We start from the raw sequence: 24295 nt of genomic DNA on the forward strand, positions 1-24295 counted from the left end.
TGGCGACTTGTCAATCTTAATGTTTGACAAAATTTTCAGTACATCAGCTTCCTCTATCTCTATCCATTCCAGCATGCACACCTGCTCTTCAAAGGTTTCATTCACTACACAGGTCGTTTCTTTCGTAAAGACAGAAGCAAAAAACTCATTTAGGGCTTCCCCTACCTCCTCAGGCTCCACACACAAGTTCCCTATGCTATCCCTGATCGGCCCTACTCTTTCTTTGACCATTCTCTTATTCCTCACGTAAGTGTAAAATGCCTTTGTGTTTTCCCGGATTCCTTCTGCCAAGCCTTTCTCGTGCCCCCTCCTGGCTCTCCTCAGACCATTTTTGAGCTCCTTCCTTGCCTGCATGTAATCCTCTCTAGCTGAACTTGACCCTAGCTTCCTCCACCTTATGTAAGCTACCTTCTTCCTTTTCACTAGAAGCTCCACCGCTCTCGTCATCCAAGGTTCCTTTATCTTACCCCGTCTTGCCTGTCTCAGAGGGACATATTTACTCATCACTCCCAACAACTGTTCCTTAAACCATCTCCACATGTCTATAGTTCCCTTACCATGGAACAACTGCTCCCAGTCCATGCTTCCTAACTCGTGTCTAATCGCATCATAGTTTCCTCTTCCCCAATTAAATATCCTCCCATTCTGCCTAATCCTCTCCTTCTCCATAGCTATGTAGAATGAGAGAGTGTTATGGTCACTATCACCAAAATGCTCTCCCACCACAAGATCTGATACCTGCCCCGGCTCGTTTCCGAGCACCAAGTCTAGAATGGCCTCTCCCCTCGTCGGCCTGTCAACGTACTGCGTTAGGAAACCCTCCTGAACACACCTTACAAAAACAGCTCCATTCAAATCTTCTGCTCGAAGGAGGTTCCAATCAATATTAGGAAAGTTAAAGTCACCCATTACAACAACCCTACTGCGTCCACACTTTTCCAAAATCTGTCGACCTATGCTTTCTACAATCTCCCTGCTGCTATTGGGGGGCCTGTAGTAAACCCCTAACGAGGTGACTACTCCCTTGCTGTTCCTAATTTCCACCCATACTGACTCAGTAGGCAGATCTTCCTCGACAATGGAAGCTTCTGTAGCTGTGATACCCTCTCTGATTAGTAGTGCTACACCCCCTCCTCTTTTTCCCCCCTCCCTATTCTTTTTAAATGTTCTAAACCCTGGAATATCCAGCAACCATTCCAGCCCATGAGAAACCCATGTCTCTGTTATGGCCACAACATCATAGCACCAGGTACTGATCCATGCTCTAAGTTCATCACTTTTATTCCTGATACTCCTTGCATTAAAGCAAACACACTTTAACCGATCCCTTGGTTCCTTCCCAGGAAAATCCTTCCCACTAGCTGGTCTACCTCTTGCTACTGCCTCTTGCTACTTTGTTATCTCTCTCTCCACCTCTAAATCCTTCCTATTCATGTATCCATCTGACACCTTTTAAATCTTATCTATGCTCCTCATGATTTTATAAACTTTTATAAGGTCACCCTCGGCCTCCAAAGCTCCAGGGAAAACAGCCCCAGCCTATTCAGCCTCTCCCTATAGCTCAAACCCTCCAACCCCGGCAACATCCCTGTAAATCTTTTCTGAACCCTTTCAAGTTTCACAACATCCTCCTACAGCAGGTAGACCAAAACTGAATGCAGTACAAAAGTAGCCTAACCAATGTCCGGTACAGCTGCAACATGGCCCTCCTAACTCTTATACTCAATGCACTGACCAATAAAGGCAAGCATACCAAATGCCTCCTTTACTATCCTGACTACCTGTGTGTGACTCTACTTCCAAGAAACTATAAACCTGCATTCCAAGGTCTCTTTGTTCAAAAACACTTCTGAGGACCTTACCATTGTATAAGTCCTGCCCTGATTTGCCTTTCCAAAACGCAGCACCTCACACTCGTAAATTAAATTCCATCTGCCATTTCCTCGGCCCACTGGTTTGAGGTAACCTTCTTGGGCTGTCCTATACACCACCAATTTTGGTGTCATCTGTAAACTAACTAACCACACTTCCTACGTTAACGTACAAATTATTTATATAAACGACAAAAAGCAGTTGACCCAGCACCGATCATTGTGCCACATCACTGTTCACAGGCCTCAGTCTGAAAAACAATCCTCTAACACCCCCTCTCCTACCTTTGAGCCAGATATGTATGCAAATGAATAGTTTTACCTGTATTTCATGCGATATAGAGGAGGGAGTGGGTGATGGAGGAGGCAGGGCATTGAGATAGAGGAGGAGGGAGCAGGGGATGGAGAAGAGTCGGGGGGAGTAAATGGCAGAGAGTGGAGGAGATCAAAAGAAAGAGAGGGGTGGGAATGAGAAAGAGAGAGATTGATTCCAATACTGGATAAAAATCTGTCTCTCTTAGCCTTAATATACTTTATAACCCACCATTGACAGCACTATAAGGCATAAACTCCGTAGATGTACTAACCTCAGGGACGAAATTCCTCATCTTAAATGGGCAACCCCTTGTTCTGAGATTATGCCCTGTGGTCCTAGACTCACCAAAGGGAAACAACCTTTCTGAATCTACCCTATCAAGTCACCTCAGAGTCTTCAATAAGATCATCTCTGATTCTCCTAAATTCCAATGAGAACAGGCCTAACCTACTCAACCTCTCCTGAAAAAGACAGTCCCTACATACTAGGATTAACCTAGTGAACCAGCTCTGGACTACCTCCAATACCAGTATATCTTTCTTGAAATGAGGGGACCAAAACTGTTCACAGTATCCAACTGCAGTTTGTGTAGTTTCAGCAAAAATTCCTTTTTTTATATACTTCATTTTCCTTATCACCTTCTGAATTTATATGCTAGCCTTGTGTGATTTGTGTGAGGACTCTCACATCCCACAATGCCAAACCTTTCTACCCTTTGACATTTAAATAATGTTCAGCTTCTCTAACCTTCCTATCAAAAGCACACCCTCACATTTTCCTACATTATATTCAACATGCTTAGTTTTTGTTTGCTCACTTAACTTGCCTATATCCCCACTGCAGATTATGTTATCATCACCACTAGCCTTTTGACCTACTTTGTGCCATCTGCAAACTTTGTAATTGCCCTAGTAAGTAGCTAATGTTGTACCTTATCAAACACCTTCTGAAAACCAAATATATTAGATTCGTTGCTTTCCCTTTATCTTTTCTTGTTATCTCCTCAAAGAAATCTTTTGAAATTTAGGTACAATTTCCACTTTCTGAAGCCATTGCTGAAGACTCTGCTTGATCATATCTGAGGTTCTGTTATATCCTTTATAACTGACCCTAAAACTTTCTTGGTAACAGATATTAAGCTTTTTGACCTATTGTTATCTTTTATTTGTTTCTATGCCTTTATAAATAAAGATACTATATTCTGACCTCCGAGACGTTTCCAGAATCTGAGAATTCTTGGAAGATTACTACCAGTGTATCTACTATGTCTGTCACTACTTTTTAGGATGAATCCCATCAGGTTAAGGGGACTTATTGGTCTTTAGCCACATTAGTTTCCCTAGCACTTTCTCTCTAGTGAGAGTTACTGTATTTGCTTCCTTTCTTTTTGTTGCACCTTGGTTATTTAGTCATTTCTGAAGGCTATTAGTGACTTTAATTGTGAAGATTGATACAAAATGCCATTTCTTAGCTATTTTCTGGTTCCCATTATAATTTTTCCAGCCTCGTTCACGGAGGGGAATATCGGCTTTTACTTCAGCTTTTCTCTTCCATTTTACATATTCAAAGAATCTCTTGCCATCCATCATGGTATTACTTGCAAGTTTACATGGAAAAATTTACGTTCTGCCTCTTTAACATTTTGTCTGTCTTTTGTTTTTAAAACTTTTCCAATTCTATGGATTACCACTAATCTTTGCCACATTGTATGTTTTTTTTTCTTACAGTTTGATGGTATCTACAACTTCCTTGGTTACCCGTTGTTGACTTACGCTCTTCAGGGAATCATTCTTTCTCACTGGAGTTCTGAAGAAGGGTCACTTAACATGAAATGTTAACTCTGCTTTCTTTCCACAGGTATTGCCAGATACGCTGCATTTTCCTAGCAATTTCTGTTTTTGATGCTGAGATCTAACCATTGAACTCATTTTGTGCCATTAATTTTTTAACTTGTTCTAAATACTACACACATTCAATTTTGGCTTTTTACCATATTTACCCTCTTTTGCTTATTTACTGCTGTTTTATCTATGTCTTTTAAATTCATTTACAGGATGAAGGGCGTCATTGTCTAGGCAGCATTCATTGCCCATCGGGCAGTTAGGAGTCAGTCACATTGCTGTGGGTTTGGAGTCACTTGTAGGCCAGACCAGGTAAGGATGGCAGTCTCCTTCCCTAAAGGACATTAGTGAATCAGATAGATTTTTCCCCACAATCGACAGTGGATTCATGTTCATCATTACATTCTTAATTCCAGATATTTATTGAATTCAAATTAAATCATCTGCCGTAGTGGGATTCGAACCCGGGTCTCCAGAATGCGATCTCTGGATTAACAGTCCAGCTCTTCCACAAGGCTTGCAAGAACCTCCTAACTGTTGGACGCTTACAGGGGTTGAGGCATCTCAATTACAATCTGCTGGGTCCTCACAGCCACCTCACCTATTATCACACCCACTGTGAGACAGACAGAGGGGGAGGGGTGAGGACCAGAGAGAAAAGGTAATGAGCAGGGGAGAGAGAAGGTGAGTGTGAGCAGGGGAGATAGGGATGCTAGCAGGCGAGGGAGGTGGTGCATGGGACAAAGAAGAAACCTGGGGTCAGAGGGAGTTGGGTGCAGCCAGAGGAGTTTGGGAACAAGGAGGCTGCAGAGGAAGGGGAGAGTGGGGGACAAAGGGAGAGAATGAAGGGGACAAAGAGAGGGAGAGCAAATGGGAAATAACATTCACTCACCCAGTCTTCTGTACCCCCTTTCATGGGCTCGCTCTCACCATTCTCTATGCAATCATTCTTATTCTACCCATGTGCTCACTCTTGCCTGCCCCCTGTGCATAAGTCTTTCTTCTTCAGGATGCTCATTCTTGCTCTCTTTTCGTACCCTGAATATTCCATACTTTCCAAACAATCTCTTCCCTTTTAATTGCAGCTTTCAACTTGCTATTGGATCATTATCTGGAATGAAAAAAAAACTTGCTGGATTACAGGGAAAAGGCAGAGCAGTGTCACAGAGGAGATACTGTGGTTGGTACTGGGGAAAAGGTGGGGAAGATGCAGGGAGAAGCACAGAGAATTTTTTTTTGTTCACTGGCATTGCTCGCTGGATCAGCATGTTTGGACCATTCCTAGTTGTCCTGGAGAAGGTAATGGTGGGCTGCCTTATTGAACCACTACAGTCAACATAAATTCATAGTGCTGTTAGGAAGGAAATTTCAGAACTTTGACCCAATGATACTGAAGGAATGCAATATATTTCCAAGTCAGAATGATGAATTGCCTGGACGGGAACATGTAGCTTGTAGTATTCTGAAGTTACTACTGCCCTTGTCCTTCTTGATGATGGTTGTCATGGATTGGCAGGTGCTGGAGAAAACAGGTGCTAGGGACAAGCCTAGGAGTGGACGGTGAAAGGTTCTGTGGAAAAGTCAGGGGAATGACACATGTTGAACTACTCCTTCAAGGACAATACAGAATCCTGGGTGCTGAAGCTCTCATGCTGGAGTAATATGCTGTCAAACACTGTTTATAGTCACACACAAGCAAGGCGTCTGCAGGACAAACACAAGAGCAATTCTGGGATTAAAGTTGGTGCTTTCAGAGAAATGTATTGAAAGCATCACTCACATTGCAAGCAGAACTTTAAAGAAAAACTCCACACATGTTACCCTGCAGTAAGTATGCATTGTCTTTTTAAAGGTAGACATAATGCTCTGTCAACAGGCAGTTAAGTGTTTCAGCCAAACCCTTTTGAAACCTGATAGGTGCTTGGTCAGCGAATCCTCTCAAAAATGTAGTGTGTGAAATGTGAACTGTCAGTTTGTTACCAGAGCTTATACTGTTTGGGATCCATATTCCAGGTCTAAATATAGGACCTTTCTAGAGGAGGATGGTTTGCCTCCGAAAAAGAGCTCAGAAACTTGTTTGCAAAAGGAGAGGCTGGGTTTCATACATAATTCACCAAAATGTGCTTGATGATATTCTTAGGATGTTGTTTCTGCTACTTGCATGGTTCTCAAAATGAAGTATCTTATGCTGTAATAGGCAACACCAACTATAAAGAGCTTACCTAAGCAATAAATTTAAACCCTATATCCGACACTGCAAAGTTCCCCATGGCAGGCTCATTCAGAAGGTCAGGAGGAATGGGATACAGGGGAACTTAGCTGTCTGGATACAGAATTGGCTGGCGAACAGAAGGCAGCGAGTGGTAGTAGAAGGAAAATATACTGCCTGGAAGTCAGTGGTGAGTGGGGTTCCACAGGGCTCTGTCCTTGGGCCGCTACTGTTTGTAATTTTTATTAATGACTTGGATGAGGGAATTGAAGGATGGGTCAGCAAGTTTGCAGACGACACAAAGGTTGGAGGTGTCGTTGACAGTATAGAGGGCTGTTGAAGGCTGCAGCGGGACATTGACAGGATGCAGAGATGGGCTGAGAGGTGGCAGATGGAGTTCAACCTGGATAAATGTGAGGTGATGCATTTTGGAAGGTCGAATTTGAAAGGTGAGTACAGGATTAAGGATAGGATTCTTGGCGGTGTGGAGGAACAGAGGAATCTTGGTATGCAGGTACATAGATCCCTTAAAATGGCCACCCAAGTGGACAGGGTTGTTAAGAAAGCATATGGTGTTTTGGCTTTCATTAACAGGGGGATTGAGTTTAAGAGTCGTGAGATCTTTTTGCAGCTCTATAAAACTTTAGCTAGACCGCACTTGGAATACTGCGTCCAGTTCTGGTCGCCCTATTATAGGAAAGATGTGGATGCTTTGGAGAGGGTTCAGAGGAGGTTTACCAGGATGCTGCCTGGACTGGAGGGCTTATCTTATGAAGAGAGGTTGACTGAGCTCGGACTTTTTTCATTGGAGAAAAGGAGGAGGAGAGGGGACCTAATTGAGGTATACAAGATAATGAGAGGCATAGATAGAGTTGATAGCCAGAGACTATTTCCCATGGCAGAAATGGCTAACACGAGGGGTCATAGTTTTAAGCTGGTTGGAGGAAAGTATAGAGGGGATGTCAGAGGCGGGTTCTTTACACAGAGAGTTGTGAGAGCATGGAATGCGTGCCAGCAGCAGTTGTGGAAGCAAGGTCATTGGGGTCATTTAAGAGACTGCTGGACATGCATATGGTCACAGAAATTTGAGGGTGCATTTGAGGACCAATGGTCGGCACAACATCGTGGGCTGAAGGGCCTGTTCTGTGCTGTACTGTTCTATGTTCTAAACCCTAACCCATTTATTTATAATTATAGTTAAACTTTGGATCACTAATCGCGACGAAGGTTTGCTGCTTCTATGCTATAGCACAGAACATTTAAACAATAAAAATCATGAGTAGAAACTTTCAAAAACAGTCAGCGAGGCTTGAGGTCCTATCCCCCAGTAAGAGTCAGCACCTTCAGTACTGTTCACAGTGAGAGCGAACACCTTCAAGAACTGTTTCCCGGTGAGAATTAACACCTTCACGAACTGTTCCCCTGTGAGAGTCAGCACTTTGATAAACTGTATTCCCAGTTGAGAGTCAGCACCTTAAGGAACTGGATCTCAATTAACAGCCAACACCTTCAGGAACCTTCCACCAAGAAAGTGTCAGCTTCTTCAGGAATTATATTCCCCGCTGAGAAACAGCACCTTCAGGAACTGTATTCTGAGATCAGGAAATTAATTTCTATAAATTATATTAAATTACTAGTTAGAAAGGCATCCTAAAAGATTAGCACTCCAGAATTATGTTTCCAAAGAAATATTTTTTGAAAACATCAGTGAAATGCACATACTTGACCTAGCAATTAACTTCAGTCTAGTAGTATAACTGAAGAATTAACTATGCTGGTGAGGCACTGGAAGAATTTGCAGCTACCTATCCCAGCTCAGATTTGCCTGGGAGTAACCTTCCAAACATTTCACATCAAGGCTAACAACAATTCTTTGGATTAACTGTGCTGCCCAATTAACTGGCAACTTGTAAACGATCAATCGTTATCATGGCTCGAAATTCTGAATTCTGTGTAGGCAAACTCCAAAAATATATTTACATAACCAACATTTTCACATCCAACTTTGAGAATTACAATTATTTTTAATGGGGAAAACAAAAATGGTAACAAATAAGAAAAAATGTTGGGAAGAAATAGAGCCTTTGCTTGATATGGCTTTTGCAGGGGCATCAGGGAGGACATGCTTGTAGTCACAGATTAATTAAAGTCTTGACAGTAATCCACATCAAGTGGTTTATTTTCCAACGAGGCTAGACTACAACATGTAGTCCTTCTAAGATCCCCAGATCCATAAAGTTCAAACAGCTCAAACCAGTGAAAAGGGGAGACAGTTGGGACAAGGTCTGAGATCACCAGGGTTTCAACTGCTGCAAATGGCCTGAGAGTCATTATTTGGATAATTATCTGTCAAAGCATGGAAAGAATAGATAGAACCATACAGCACTGAAGAGGCCTATCTCCACTCGCTCCATGTTCATGTAAGAGGCTCATAACCTTGAATGTTATCATATTTCAAGGGTTCGTCCAAGTACATTTTAATAATTACCGGCCTTAACTACCCTCTACCGCCTCCCAGCAGTGCATTCCAGACCTCCACCACTCTCTGGGTTAAAAATATTTCCTCAAATCCCATCCAAACCTTTTGCCTATCACTTTAAAAGAATGGCCCCTTGTTCCTTACCGTTCAACTAAGGGTAAAAACTGTCTTCTATACTCTATCTGTATCCCTCGTCCTTGATAAACCTTTATCAGGACTCCTCCCTACTTTCTCTGCTCCAAGGAAAACAACTTGAGCTCCTCCAATATCTCTTCCTAGCTGAAATGCTCCATCTCACACAACATCTCCTCTGCACCTGCCCGTTACTATGGTGTGGTCATCCAGAACTGAACAAAGAACACAAATTCTGTACAGCTGGAACATAACCTTCCTGCTCTTATAATCCATCAAAGATAATGGGAACTGCAGACGCTGGAGAATCCAAGATAACAAAGTGTGAAGCTGGATGAACACAACAGGCCAAGCAGCATCTCAGGAGCACAAAAGCTGACGTTTCAGGCCTAGACCCTTCATCATTATAATCCATGCCTTGATTGATCAAGGTAAGTATTCCATATTAACCTGTCCTGCCACATTCAGGGACCTGTGGACCTCAAGATTATTCTGTTCCTTTGAAATCCTTAGTGTCCTGCCATTCATCAATTATTTCCTGGTCTTGTTCCTTTTTCAAAAGTGCATTGCCTCATATTTATCACAGCGCTGGCCCCCACACGTTCTCATCTACAACACAGCACTGATCCCTACTGTATGCCAATGCACCCTGGACTCCAGTCACATGAACAACTTCTACCACCACCCTCTGTTTCCTGCTACTAAATCAATGTTGGATCCAACTTGTAAATTTACTCAGGATCCCGTGAGCTTTTACGATCTTTATCAATTTTGCATGGTTGAATGGGATATTGATAGGTTAAGTGAGTGGCCAAAATGTTGACAAAGTAAGGAGTATAATGTAGGAAAATGTGAAGTTGTTCATTTAAAAGGGAGTACAAAAGTACAGAGTTTTGTTTAAATGGAGAGAAACTACACAAAGCTAGCACACGGGTGCATCAGGTAACGAAAAATGAAATGTTGGCCCATATTTCTTGGGGGTCAAAGTGTAAGAGGGGAAGTCTAGCACCAGTGAGGATAGACTCTGAATAAAGGAGCATTAACTTGGTGAAGAGGAATTCCTTCTCTCAGAGGATTGAGTGTATTTGGAACTCTTTGTTACAGAGTCTTTGTATATATTTAAGGTGGAGATAGACTCTTGATCAGTAGGGGAAATTAAGAGTTATGAGGAAATTGCAGGAAAGGGAACATGAGGAACATTGGATCAAACCTGCATGGTGGAACAAACTTGAGGGACTGAACAACCTACTCCGGCTCCTATTTCTTATGATCTTTATTCCATATAAACTACATCAACTGCCCAAACTAATCATACACATTTGAGCATCTTCATGAAAAATTCAACCAGATTTGTTAAGCATGAGCTCCCTTTGACAAAGGTACGATTGTCTATCTCTCGTCAAATCTTGCCTCTCTGAATGGAGATTAATTTTCTCCTTCACTGTTATCCCCAAAAGTTTTCTGATCACTGATGTGAAACTTACTAGTCTATAGTTCCCCAGTCTAACTCTATCAGCCTTCTTACAAAATGGAACCAAATTAGCTGTCCTCCAGTCCTCTGGCACCCCTCATAGAAACATAAAAAATTCATGGAATAAGCCATTTGGCCTTCGAGCCTGCACCACCATTCATTAAGATCATGGCTGATCATCCGATTTCAGGATCCCACTTTCACTTTCCCTCCAAACCCCTTGATCCCTTTAGCTGCAAGGGCCACATCTAGCTTCCTCTTGAATATACCTAACAAAGTGGCCCCAACAGTTTTCTATGGTAGAGAATTCCACAGGTTCATGAATCTCTGAGTGAAGGAATTCTTCTTCATCTCAGTCCTGAATGGCTTACCCCTTATTTCTACACTGTGACCCCTAGTTCTGGACTTCCCTAACATTGGGAACATTCTTCCTGTATTTAGTCTGACCAGTCCCATCAGGATTTTATATGTTTTTATGAGATCCCCCTTCATTCTTGTAAATTACAGTGAGTACAAGTCTATCAATCTAGTCTTTCTTCATATGTCAGTCCTGCCATCTTGGGAATCAGTCTGGTGAACCTTCGCTGGACTCCCTCAGAATGTGCTTCCACAGACTGAGACCAAAACTGCGCACAACACTGAAGATGTGGCCTCACAAAGGCCGTGTATATCTGCAGTGACTTAAAAGAAAGATGATAATTATGATATAAGATTAGGACAAAATTTAGCAGGGATAGTGAAAGCTTCTCTAACTATACAACAAGAAAGAGACTAGCTAAAGTGAATGTTGATCCCTTAGAGAATGGAGTTAGAGATTTAATAATGGAGAACACAAATGGCAGAGTCACTAAATCAATATTTTGTCTCAGTTGGCAAGGTGAAGGACAAAGAAACCAAATCAATAGAAACAGGCAACACAGAGATTATAGAAAACGGAGAACTTAAAACAATCACCATCAAAAGGGAAACTGTACTGAACAAACGATTGGGATTAAGGTAGACAAGTCTACAGGGCCTGATGGCCCACATCCCAGGGTCTTAAAGGGAGTGGCAGCAGAGGTAATGGATCCACTGGTCATATATACCAAAATTACCTGAATTCTAGAAATGTTCCAGTGAATTGGAAAAAATGCTAATGTTATTCAAAAAAGAAGAAGGCAGAAAATAGGAAAGTAAAGACCAGTTAGTTTAACATCTGTCATTGGGAAATTATTGGAATCCATTATTAGGAAGTCATTCAGGCCATTTGGAAAGACAAAATGTAATCCATTAGAGTTAGCATGATTTTATGAAGGGTAAATTTTGTTTGACTGAGTTACTAGAGTTTTTTTGAGGATGTAACAAGCCAAATGGACAATGGGGATCCTGTAGATACAGTATATCTGAACTTCCACAAGATATGGAGAAGGAATGGCACAAAACGTTAATGCATGAGATAAAATCACACCAAGTTAGGGGTAATATGTTAGCTTGTATAAAAAAGACTGGCTAACCAGCAGAATGCAGTGGGTTGGAATAAATGGGTCTTTTTTCTGACTATTAAGGTGTAACTAGTGGCATGCCACAGGGTTTGGTCTTTGTGCCCCAACTATCTACAATCTTGATTAATGACTATCGCCAAATTCACAGATGACACTAAAATAAGTGAAAAAGTAAACTGCAATGAAGAGGTAAGAAATTTCCAGGTGGCTATGGATAGGTTAAGTGAATGGGAGATGGAGGTTGAAGTGGGTGAGTATGAAGTTTCCATTTTGGTTGGAAGAATAAAAGGACAACTTATTATCTAACTGGACAGTGACCAGTGGTGTTCCACAGGGATCCATGTTGGGACCACTGTTGTTTGTGATATATATGAATGATCTGGAGGCAGGAATAAGTGGTCTGATTAGCAAGTTTGCAGATGACACTAAGATTGGTGGAGTAGCAGATAGTGAAGGGGACTGTTGGAGAATGCAGCAGAATATTGATAGATTGGAGAATTGGGCAGAGAAATGGCAGATGAAGTTCAATTCAGGCAAATGCAAGATGATGCATTTTGGAAGATCCAATTCAAGAGCGATCTATATGGTAAATGGAAAAGTCCTGGGGAAAATTGATGCACAGAGAGATCTGGACGTTCAAGTCCATTGTACCCTGAAGGTGGCAACTCAGGTTGAAAGAGTAGTCAAGAGGACAAACAGCATGCTTTCATTCATCTGATGGGGCATTGAGTACAAGAGTTGGCAGGTCATGTTACAGTTGTATAGGACTTTGGTTCAACCACACTTGGAATACTGCATACAGTTCTGGTCGCCACATTACCAAAAGGATGTGGATGCTTTGGAGAGGGTGCAGAGGAGATTCACCAGGATGTTGCCTGGTATGGAGGGTGTTGAATTGTGAAGAGAGGTTGAGTAGATTTGGATTATTTACATTAGAAAGACGGAGGTTGAGGGGGTCCTGATTGAGGTCTACAAAATCATGAGGTATAGACATGGTGGAAAGCAAGAAGCTTTTTCCAAGAGTGGGGGACTCTATTACTAGGGATCACAATTTCAAGGTGAGAGGGGAAAGATATAAAGGAGATATATGTGGAAAGTTCTTTACGCAGAGGGCGGTGGGTGCCTGGAACACTTTGCCAGTAGAGGTGGGCACAATAACATCATTTAAGATGTATCAAGATAGATACATGAATGGGAATGGAGCAGAGGGATACAGATCCTTGGAAAATAGGCGACAGGTTTAGATAGAGGATCTGGATCGGCGCAGACTTGGAGGGCCGAAGTGCTAGTTCCTGTTCTGCATTTTTCTTTGTTCAAAATGCTTCAGCGCAGAGAAATCTGTGTGTCCCTGTGCATGAGTTGCAGAAAACTATTATACAGGCACAGGAGGTAGTAAGGAGGGTAAATGGAATGTTGGCATTTATTGCTGAAGGAATGGAGTATAAAAACAGGGAAGTACTGTTACAGAGATAGTAGGATCTGCTGATGCTGGAGAATCTGAGATAACACGGTATACAGCATCAGAGGAGCAGGAAAGTTTGACGTTTTGGGTCGAGAAAAAAATCTTTCTGAAGAAGGGTCTCGACCAAAAACGTCAAACTTTCCTGCTCCTCTGATGCTGCTTGGCCTGCTGTGTTCATCCAGCTTCAAACCAAAGTACTGTTGCAGTTGTACAAGGCATTGGAATGAGACTGCATCCGAAGTACTGTGTACAGTGCCCCCTGTCAAGAGGAAGGACTAAATTGTATTAGAGTCAGTTCAGAGAAGGTTAATTCCAGAGATGAAAGACTTGTCTTATGAGGAGAGATTGAGCAGTTTAGGCCTTTACTTGCAAAAGTTTAAAAGGATTAGAGAAGATCTGCTTGAGGTAATATAAGATGTTAACAGGGATTGACAAAGTAATCAGAACAGATGTTTCCCCTTGTGGGGCAATCTAGTATAAGAGTTCATAATTTTAGGGTACAGGCTGGAAAATTTAAAACAGAGATGATGACGAATTACTTCTCTCAAAGTATTGCAAATCTGTGGAATGTACTACTGCAGAGTGCTGGGAGTCTGAAGTAAATTGAGGAGAAGATGGAAGGGTTTTTAAATTACAAATAGGTCAAAGTATTAATGGGGAGCAGGCAGGCAAGTGAGGTTGAGGCAGAGCAGACGTGACAGGCTGGATATCTGATTCTTGCTTATCTTATGTTCTTCTTTAATGTCACAAACTGTGCCATTTCGTGTTGCTATTGTACATTAGCATGACATTCAGTCCTGTTTGACTTGATTACACCATTTTGAATTGCATACAGTACAAGAAAAGGCATTTAATTGCACTGAAAGGGCTTGCAATTTTATTTCTCAAAAACATTCAAAATATTTTGCCAACAAGAATATTCAAGTAAGCAGATTTTATGCAAGCAAGTTGTTGGAGAAAAGATCCATTTCTGGACTCTAGAAGGTAATTTCAACTTTGGAATCCCAGGCGTACCTGCTGAGGAGGTGCACATCGGGTGAAATAGGGAAGCCCTTTTAAAATCTTTGAGGGTAAGGAGAAGTATTTGCTACTATATAGCAAACAGGAAAAAGTGCTTTCATTGTCTTACTGCTTGATTGAGTGAAAAACAAGGATGCAGGTACTAACCCTTCAGGAGCCTAACACTATAATTCGTTATAGTCTCCTCGTTACTATAATGCTTGGATTCATTTTGGGCTCCAAATCATCTTTATTTATTTTTGCAGTAGGCAAGTCAGAACCAAGCATCAGGTGCTAATCATGTAAAGCCACCTCCAATGAAACATAGAACATAGAACATTACAGCACAGTACAGGCCCTTCTGCCCTCGATGTTGTGCCGACCTGTCATACCGATCTGAAGCCCATCTAACCTACACTACTCCATGTACATCCATACGCTTGTCCAATGACGACTTAAATGTACTTAAAGTTGGCAAATCTACTACCGTTGCAGGCAAAGCGTTCCATACCCTTACTACTCTCTGAGTAAAGAGACTACCTCTGACATCTGTCCTCTATCTTTCACCCCTCAATTTAAAGCTATGCCCCCTCGTGCTCGCCGTCACCATCCTAGGAAAAAGGCTTTCCCTATCCACCCTATCTAATCCTCTGATTATTTTGTATGTTTCAATTAAGTCACCTCTCAACCTTCTTCTCTCTAATGACAACAGCCTCAAGTCCCTCAGCCTTTCCTCGTAAGACCTTCCCTCCATACCAGGCAACATCCCAGTAAATCTCCTCTGCACCCTTTCCAAAGCTTCCACTTCCTCCTTATAATGTGGTGACCAGAACTGTACGCGATACTCCAAGTGCGGCCGCACCAGAGTTTTGTACAGCTTCACCATAACCTCTTGGTTCCGGAACTCAATCCCTCTATTAATAAAAGCTAAAACACTGTATGCCTTCTTAACAACCCTGTCAACCTGGGTGGCAACTTTCAAGGATCTGTGTACATGGACACCGAGATGTCCCTGCTCATCTACACTACCAAGAATCTTACCACTAGCCCAGTACTTTGCATTCCAGTTACTCCTACCAAAGTGCATCACCTCACGCTTGTCTGCATTAAACTCCATTTGCCACCTCTCAGCCCAGCTCTACAGCTTATCTATGTACACTTTAATGATGTCCTCAAAAAAACTTTGAAATTAGTTAAACATCTGCACTGGCACTTGGGGAACGATCAAGATAGGAGAATGCTTATGTGCAAACACAGGAGCAGGAGGCATCTATTCAGCTCGTTAAACCTGCTCTGCTTTTGAATACAATCACGTCTCTTCATCCTCATCAATGGATTTTTCCCATGTTATTCTCATAACCTATGATGGCATTTGTATTTAGAAATCTATTGAATCTTTAAACTTTCTCAAAGATTGAGCTTCCATAGCCCTCTGAGTTAGAGAATTCCAAAGGTTCACAACCCTTTGAGTAAAAAGAAAATTCTCCAAATCACAGATCTTAGTGGCACCCCACTATTTTTAAACTGTGTCCCCTGGTTATGGACTCTCCAGCCAATGGGAAACAACTCATCTGTATCTACTCGGTCTATCCCTTTAAATATTTTCAAAGTTTCATTCTCATTCTTCAAGTCTCTAGAGAATTCTCTGGGTCCAGTTTACCCAAAATCTCTTCATAGGACAGCTCTATCATCCCAGGAACAAGCCTACTCAACCTTTGTGTGTTCCCTCTGATGGTAATTTTCAGAGCATTCCAGATACATTTTATCCAAGGTTCTTCACAAATGAAGCAAGACTTTGCTACTCCTGTACTCAAATCTCTTGTGATAAAAGCCAACATATTAGTCTGATTACTTACTGTAATTGCATGTTAGCCTTCAGTAACTTATTGACAAGAATGTCTAGTTCCCTTTCTACATACAGACTTTTTAACCTTTACCACCTAAGAAATATTCAGCACATCAAAGTGGATAACCTCAAATTTTCCACATTATATTCCAACAGTCATGATCTTACCCAAACCCCAAGCCTGTGCAGATTTTCTCAAAATCACTTCTCGTCCTCATTACAACACACATTCTTACTTAGTTTTGCAATATCAGTAAAAGTGGAAAAATTACATTTGGTCCCATGTCCAAATAAGTGAACAGGTGGAATCCAAGTATTGATCCTTGAGTAACCTCACAGGTCTCATCCTGCCGGTGGAAGAATGACACCTTTAATTCTGTTTTATGCCTGTTCGTCACACGTGAATTCAGTAGATTACATTTCATCCCATGTGCTTTAATCTGTAATGCAAACAAACTTTGGTGTTATCATCATTGAAGCCCTCATTATTAACATCCCAGAGGTTATCATTAATGAGAAACTCAATTGGACCCACCACATAAATGCAGCGGCTGCAAGAGCAAGTCAGAGTCTATGAATACTGTGGTGAGTAACTTAACCACTGACTCCTGGAAGTCTGTCCACCATCGACAAGGCACAAGTCAGGAGTGTGAAGGGATACTCCCACTTCCCTGGAAGAGTACAGCCCCAACAACACTCAAGAAGCTTGACACCATCCAGGACAAAGAAGCCCACTTCATGGGCACAGTATTCACAAGCATTCACTCTTTCCACCAGCAGCTCAGTAGCATCAGTGCCTCCTATTCACAAGATGCACTGCAGAAATTCACCAAAGATTCTCAGACAGCAACATCCAAACCAACGATTACTTCCATCAATTCGGACAAGGGTAGCAGATGTACGGGAACAGCACCACCTCCAAGTTCTCGTCCAAGCCACTCACCATCCCCACTTGGAAATATATTACTGTTCCTTCACTGTCACTGGGTCAAAATCTTAGAATACTCCTGCTAATGACATTGTGGGTCAACCCACAGCAGGTGTACAGCAGCGGTTCAAGAAGCAGTTCACCACACCTTCTCAAGGGCAACTAGGGACAGGCAATAAATACTAGCCAGCCAGTGATGCCCACATCCCATTAAAAAAAAGAATAAGTGAAAAAAAATTTGCATTAGTCAGCAGTAGTGCTTTCAGTTTCAACAGGGGTCATATAAGAGTTGGGTTTAGATGGCGTTTACTGTTTTGGACAAATTGATATTTTTCCTTGTGTTTGAAATCAACTTGTTCCATTGTGCCATACCTGTTACAAGCTGACAAAGTCACTGATAAATTTATTTCCAAAGGGTTTGAAACATCTATCTTTATGGTAATTAGATCAGAGAGTTATTACAGAGTTGATTCATAATATAACACAGTAAGTGACATATTCCACAATTAAACATACATGACCATAGTGATTGCAGAAAGGAAGGAGGTTTTTTTTCAAAAAGAGGGGCCTCCTGCAGGATTTGTCAAACAGATGAGGTCGACAAATAATGTGGTTATTTGTTACACACTGTGTGGGCCAAACCTTTGATAATGTACATGTTCGTACTTTATTGGATCTGCAACATTTTTTCAGACTTACTGAGAATAAAGGGAATACAGAAATATTGAACAGACAGATTGGCAATCAAACACCAAGAACCATATGTAAACCAATGAAAAAGTGATAAACACAAAGCAGATCCATTTTGATTTTGTTTTATGGCGAACCAACCAACAACTCCAACCACAACCCAAGCTACATATCTTCGTTAAAACATTAAATTGTAGTAAAATCTGACTACAGTCATGTGTTTTGAATTAAACTTATGCTAGTAAATTTTTCTGGTTCTCTGCTGAATGTGAGGGAGGGATTCAGTCCGTTTGTACAAACAGACTGCTTTTTCTGAAACGCCTCTTTCTGTTCAGTAAACATTCTGATACTACCCTGGCAGATTTCCTAGCTGAGATCTTAAACATGAAACATCAATACATGAAGATCTTACAATTTTACAGGTGGAAAGCAATTTTGTAATGCTCTGTGTTCAGAGCTGCAACCTGAAAACAATAAATACACTCCAATTTGTCAAACTTTCCTGCACCTTGTTCACCTAATTGGCATATTGGTTCCTGCAACATAAAGGGTACACTGTGAGCAGGAGATAAAATATCAGCGATTAGGAAAATCCTAGATTAGTTTGCCAACAATCTAAGGCTGCCTAAGTTAAGAAGGAGTTGGTGTTCGGTGCCTTGAAAACCAGTTAAGTCCCTAAAGCTGGACGAGTTCTACCCCAGGATACTTAAGGAGACAATTGCTCAGGCCTTGACAGAGAACTTTGTTATCTTCTTCTGCGACAGGTGAAGTCCCCAGATTAACCAATGCTGTTTAAAAAAACAAAAAGAACTGCATACAAGTGCTGGAACCTCTGTTTTTTGTAATACATACATAAATGATTTGGGTAAAAATGTACGTAGATTGAGTAATAAGTTTGCAGATGACACAAAAATTGGTGAATTTGTAGTAGTGAGGTAAGATATCAAATAAATTAGCTGAAAGGTTGGGCGGAGAAATGGCAGATGGAGTTTAATTGGGACAAGTGAGAGGTGAGGCATTGCGGGGGTCGTCAAATGCAAAAGGAAGGTATACAGTAAATGGCTGCACCCTGGATATACGAAGGGATCTCGTGTTTCCGTTTTCAGGGAGCTATGTACATGGACCCTATGTGTAATAAGGTAGTCAAGAAAACATATAGCATACTGCCTTTATTGGTCAGGGAATTGAATATAAAAGTTGGCAAAGTCATGCTGCAACTGAATAAAGCTTTAGTCAGGCTACATTGTGCAAAGTTCTGGATGACGCCCTGTAGGAAGGATGTGGCGATTTTGCAATCAGTGCAGAAGAAATTTACCAGTATACTGGATAACAAAGTGTGAAGCTGGATGAACACAGCAGGCCAAACAGCATCTTCGAGCACAAGCGCTGACGTCTCGGGCCTAGACCCTTCATCTCCAAAACATCAGCTTTTGCGGTCCTAAGATGCTGCTTGGCCTGCTGTGTTCATCCAGCTTCACACTTTGTTATCTTGGACTCTCCAGCATCTGCAGTTCCCATTACCTCTTTACCAGGATACTGCTTGGATTGGAATGTATCTATAAGGAGAGGCTGGACAAACTTTGATTGTTTTCATGAGAGTATTGGAGGCTGAGGGATGAACAGACAGAAGTGTATAAAATTGACAGGCATGGATGGGGTGGATTGTTGGAGTCTCTTTCCCAGTGTAGTAATGTCAAATACTCGGAGGCATAGGTTTAAGGGGAGGTGGAACATTTAGAAGAGATGTGCAAGGAAGTATTTTTACACAGGGGGTAGTAGGTAACTGGAATGTGATGCCTGTGGAGGTGGTAGTTGCAGAAACAAAACAGATAACATTTAACAGGCATTTAAGTAGACACAGGAACAGCCAGAGAACACAGGGATGTGACCACATGCAGGCAGGTGGGATTAATTTAGATAGCATCATGGTTGGTGTGGATATAGTGTGCTGAAGGGCCTGTTCCTCCGCTGTATTGTTTTATGTTCGATGTGAACATGATTTCTTACCTTACCTGGAAAGTGTGTTCGGTGGTGAAGAACAAATAAGTGCTTGACTATGTAGTGAACGGGTATGATGGTAGATACAAAGGAGAAGATGTGCTTGAGGGGAGGGGGTGAGATCATTTTGCAAGTAAGGTAAATTTTGACTAACTTAGTAAATATATAGTTGAGTAGGACGGAAGGCAAAGACAAGGGAATCCCTACCACTCAGAGAATGAAGTAGGGGCAGGAGAGTCCCATCAAATACAGTTGAACAGTAACTTCAGCTGAGGAGAGATGACTTTTCACAAACTCTGCTGAAAGAAGTAGAGAAAGTTGGAGAATTTGAGAGAAAACATTTTACGAAATTCATTTAGCAGAGTTGACTGTAATTCTGCACTACAGCACTGTTGCAGTATAACCTCTATCTCATTGCTGACAATGGCCTCATTTGCTCACAAAGACCAGCCATGTCAATGACATCCCTGATGGCTCATAGCCATGTAACTGTATGCCAGCAAGAAGCAGCGCACTCACTAAGAAAGTGATGAGGACAAGAAAACCTGCAATGACAAATCAAGCCTAGAGCATTGTGTTAGTAAAATGGTCCACCAAGTTTAGTTTCCTCACCAAACATCAGGAGCAGGCAGTCAGATGAAAAGCTCTTTGTAAATTGGAGTTCCTCAGAGACATTCTTACAAACAATGTTCGATAGTGAAATCCTGTTTCCAAAGTGTTTGCCAAATAAAATGGGTCATGATTAGTAACTGATATCAAGGCAAGAAACAGTGAGGGGATACTGATTAAAAACCAAAAGAACTGCAGATGCTGTAAATGAGGAACAAAAACAGAAGTTGCTGGAAAGACTCAGCAGTTCTGGCAGCATCTGTGAAGAAAAAAATCAGAGTTAACATTTCAATTCTGGTGACCTTTCCTCTGAACTGGGTTCTGAGGGGATACTCCTTGTTATGTCAACTGATTTTACACAAAAGCTGATTTTTAGAGAGTGTATGAACTGGTCCTTCTAGGTTATTCTTGATATCTGTATCAACCTGTTCTACATTCTTGATTGTAAGCTCTGAATGTCAACAGGTAATTTAACCTTAGAGACCAAGTCTTAACACTATTTGTGAATGGGGTATTTTGAACCAAGACCACAAGTTCACAGCACTATTTCACCAATTCTACTGCACTAACTTATGTCTAGTTCAAATTAGTGAATTCTGCACCAACTGGATATTAACACTTGATTTCCCAAGTGTTCAATTAATAAAATATTCCAACACAGTCTGTCACACTCCCCACACCCACAATACTTGATCTAATCTCATTTTCCATTTAATATTCCTTTCTTTCAAGTACTGTCCAATTTTTTTCTATTCTCTCCATTTTTTCCTTTGGGGAATTATTTTGCTCTTACAGGAATTATTATTTCTGAAGGTACTACATATCCACAGCAAACTTTTGGATAAAGGGAACCTTTATTCATCTCCGCATACAACTGACAATTTAAATGTAGTCTTTGTAATTTGTTTTATCTTCATCATTTCATGCCATTCACAGCAGAGAACGATAGTTTGTGTAAGTGAATATATGCTCCCCCATATCCAAAAGTTTGCTTTGGAGAAATAACACTTTCAGAAATAATGCAAAAGAAGCAAAACCCTATTTTATTTTGTAAATCATGATCCATGTCTGCTTTGGTGTGGTTCTCATTCATTAGTTAATTGACAATTTAAGTAGTCTTTGCAATTTGTTTTATCCTAGTCTTTTCATGACAACAGAGTGCGAAAGGTAATTAATGAGAACCACACTAAATCAGACATGGATCATGATTTACAAAAATAAAAAGAGGGTTTTGCCTCCTTTGCATTTTTTATTTAATTGCAGAAATGGGCTGTAGGTGTAGAACAATTCACTATAAAGGTAAAACTCCAGACCTCCTGGATGTTCAATATATATTATGCACTGCCTGATGTAGTATGAGAGACAGGCAGAACACAAAATTCCAGCTTTAATCCCGAGATAGTGTGAAAGTCAGCGACGGCAACATGAAGCAAGATACACAAATTAAAGAAGGAAGAACAAGTTTTGATCGACTTCTGATCATAAATCCCAAGATTCCTACATATGTTAAAAGTCATCTTGCCGATCTTAATCCTTACTCCTTTTCACTTCTGTGTATCATTCTCCCACTTTGCTCTGTCTCTCATTCATTCGCGCACCAATCTCTTGTTCACTTCCTCTCAACCCTAACGCTTTTCTTCTTGCGCTCTCTCTCCCTTTTCACTCACGTGTTTGTCTATCTTCTCTGGTGCCCTCCTTTTTTTTCCATCTCATTCTCTCTTCCTCTCAATCTCTGTCTTTCCTTCTCCGTTATTTTTATTTCTTTATCATCCCGTATTTCTCCTTCTTCCCATTGATCCTGTATCTTTTCTTCCTTGCTCTACCTCTATCACCTTGCCCCGGCTTGGTCTCCCGCCTTACCTCCCCGCTAGTATCTGCATCACTTCTTCCTCTCTCCTATCAGCTACCCCTCCCCACCCTACCCCCACTCTCTTCCCACCTCTCCCTCTGCTCTCTTCCCCTCACTCCTCTCTCCCCCTCGCTCCTCTCTCCCTCTTCTCGTTCCCCTCCCCACCCTCCTCTCTCCCTCTTCTCGTTCCCCTCCCCACCCTCCTCTCTCCCTCTCCTCTCTCCCCTCCCCACCCTCCTCTCTCCCTCTCCTCTCTCCCCTCCCCACCCTCCTCTCTCCCTCTCCTCTCTCCCCTCCCCACCCTCCTCTCTCCCTCTCCTCTCTCCCCTCCCCACCCTCCTCTCTCCCTCTCCTCTCTCCCCTCCCCACCCTCCTCTCTCCCTCTTCTCGTTCCCCTCCCCACCCTCCTCTCTCCCTCTTCTCGTTCCCCTCCCCACCCTCCTCTCTCCCTCTCCTCTCTCCCTCTCCTCTCTCCCCTCCCCACCCTCCTCTCTCCCTCTCCTCTCTCCCTCTCCTCTCTCCCCTCCCCACCCTCCTCTCTCCCCTCTCCCCTCTCCACCCTCCTCTCTCCCCTCTCCCCTCCCCACCCTCCTCTCTCCCCTCTCCCCTCCCCACCCTCCTCTCTCCCCTCCCCACCCTCCTCTCTCCCTCTTCTCGTTCCCCTCCCCCCCCCTCTCTCCCTCCCCTCCCCCCTCTCTCCCTCCCCCCCCCTCTCTCCCTCCCCTCCCCCCTCTCTCCCTCCCCCCCCTCTCTCCCTCCCCTCCCCACCCTCCTCTCTCCCTCCCCTCCCCACCCTCCTCTCTCCCTCCCCACCCTCCTCTCTCCCTCCCCACCCTCCCCTCTCCCTCCCCTCCCCACCCTCCCCTCTCCCTCCCCTCCCCACCCTCCCCTCTCCCTCCCCTCTCTCCCTCCCCTCCCCACCCTCCCCTCCCCCTCCCCTCCCTCCCCTCCCCCTCCCCTCCCTCCCCTCCCCACCCTCCCCTCCCCCTCCCCTCCCCACCCTCCTCTCCCCCTCCCCTCCCCACCCTCCCCTCCCCACCCTCCTCTCTCCCTCCCCTCCCCACCCTCCTCTCCCCACCCCACCCTCCTCTCCCCACCCTCCCCTCCCCACCCTCCTCTCTCCCTCTTCTCGTTCCCCTCCCCACCCTCCTCTCTCCCTCTTCTCGTTCCCCCCTCACTCCTCTCTCCTACCTCGCTCCTCTCCCCACTCGGTCCTCTCTCGCCCAACTCGCTCCTCCCTCCCCGTCCTCTCTACCTCACCTCTCTCCCCCTGCTCCCCTCCTCTCTCCCTCTTCTTGTACCCCCCTCGCTCCACTCTCCTACCTCGCGCCTCTCTCCCACCTCGCCCCTCTTCTCGTTGCCCCATCTCCTCTCTCCACCCTTCGCTCCTCTCTCCTCACCCCCCCGCCCCGCATCGTACTTCTCCCTGTTTTTCTTTGACACTCACCAATGGCTTTGATGCGGAATCCGCGGGGTGCCCTCAGCGCTCTCCGGCTCCAGGCTTCCCTGAGGACCTGGAGGTGTGAGGCGCTGCCGCCCAGCAATAACACTGAACTATTCAGGCAGCCGAGGAGCATTAGGCCAGATACGGCCTGAACCAGCCGCCCATCCCAGACGCTGCGCCGGTTCTCCGCTTTCAACTCCGCTAACAACTGCTGCCCGCTCATGTCCGGCCCCGAGGTCGCTTCCCGGAGCCCCAAAACCATTGCAAGTGAGCTCTGGGCCAATTGCACTGTCATGGCAGCACGTCTCGACTCCCCGATCCCGCTCCACATTCCTTTCTCCGGAGTCCGGGCTGGACGCTGCTGCCTAGCAACCTGGTGGGCGGGCCGGCCCCTCGCTGTCAATCATCTAGATTCATGGCAACTGGGAGGGCGGGCCCGTCATTGTCATTCACCCAGAGCCAATAACAACCGGGAGGGCGGGCCCGTTACTGTCAATCACCTCGAGCCACAGCAAACTGGAGGGCGGGCCCCTCGCTGTCAATTACCCAGAACAAAAGCAACCGGGAGGGCGGGACACTCGCTGTCAATCACCCAGAGCCGCAGCAACCTGGAGGGTGGGCCGAGGCTCGCTTTCAATCGCCCAGGACAACAGCAACCGGGAGGGCGAGG

General features: G+C 43.5%; 1 protein-coding gene across 1 annotated transcript in view; it reads right to left on the reverse strand.

Moving 5' to 3' along the window:
* The window catches only part of stox1 (storkhead box 1), a 58408-nt gene extending 34406 nt beyond the window's left edge, over window positions 1–24002 (reverse strand). Inside the window, exon 1 of the mRNA XM_048551467.2 lies at window positions 23629–24002. Coding sequence (XP_048407424.2) covers window positions 23629–23956 — 328 coding nt within the window. The 5' untranslated portion in view covers window positions 23957–24002. The remainder of the gene's footprint in view (window positions 1–23628) is intronic.
* Window positions 24003–24295: the final 293 nt, after the last annotated feature.

Source organism: Stegostoma tigrinum, chromosome 20 (genome assembly GCF_030684315.1).
Source record: "Stegostoma tigrinum isolate sSteTig4 chromosome 20, sSteTig4.hap1, whole genome shotgun sequence".
Lineage (NCBI taxonomy): Eukaryota > Metazoa > Chordata > Chondrichthyes > Orectolobiformes > Stegostomatidae > Stegostoma > Stegostoma tigrinum.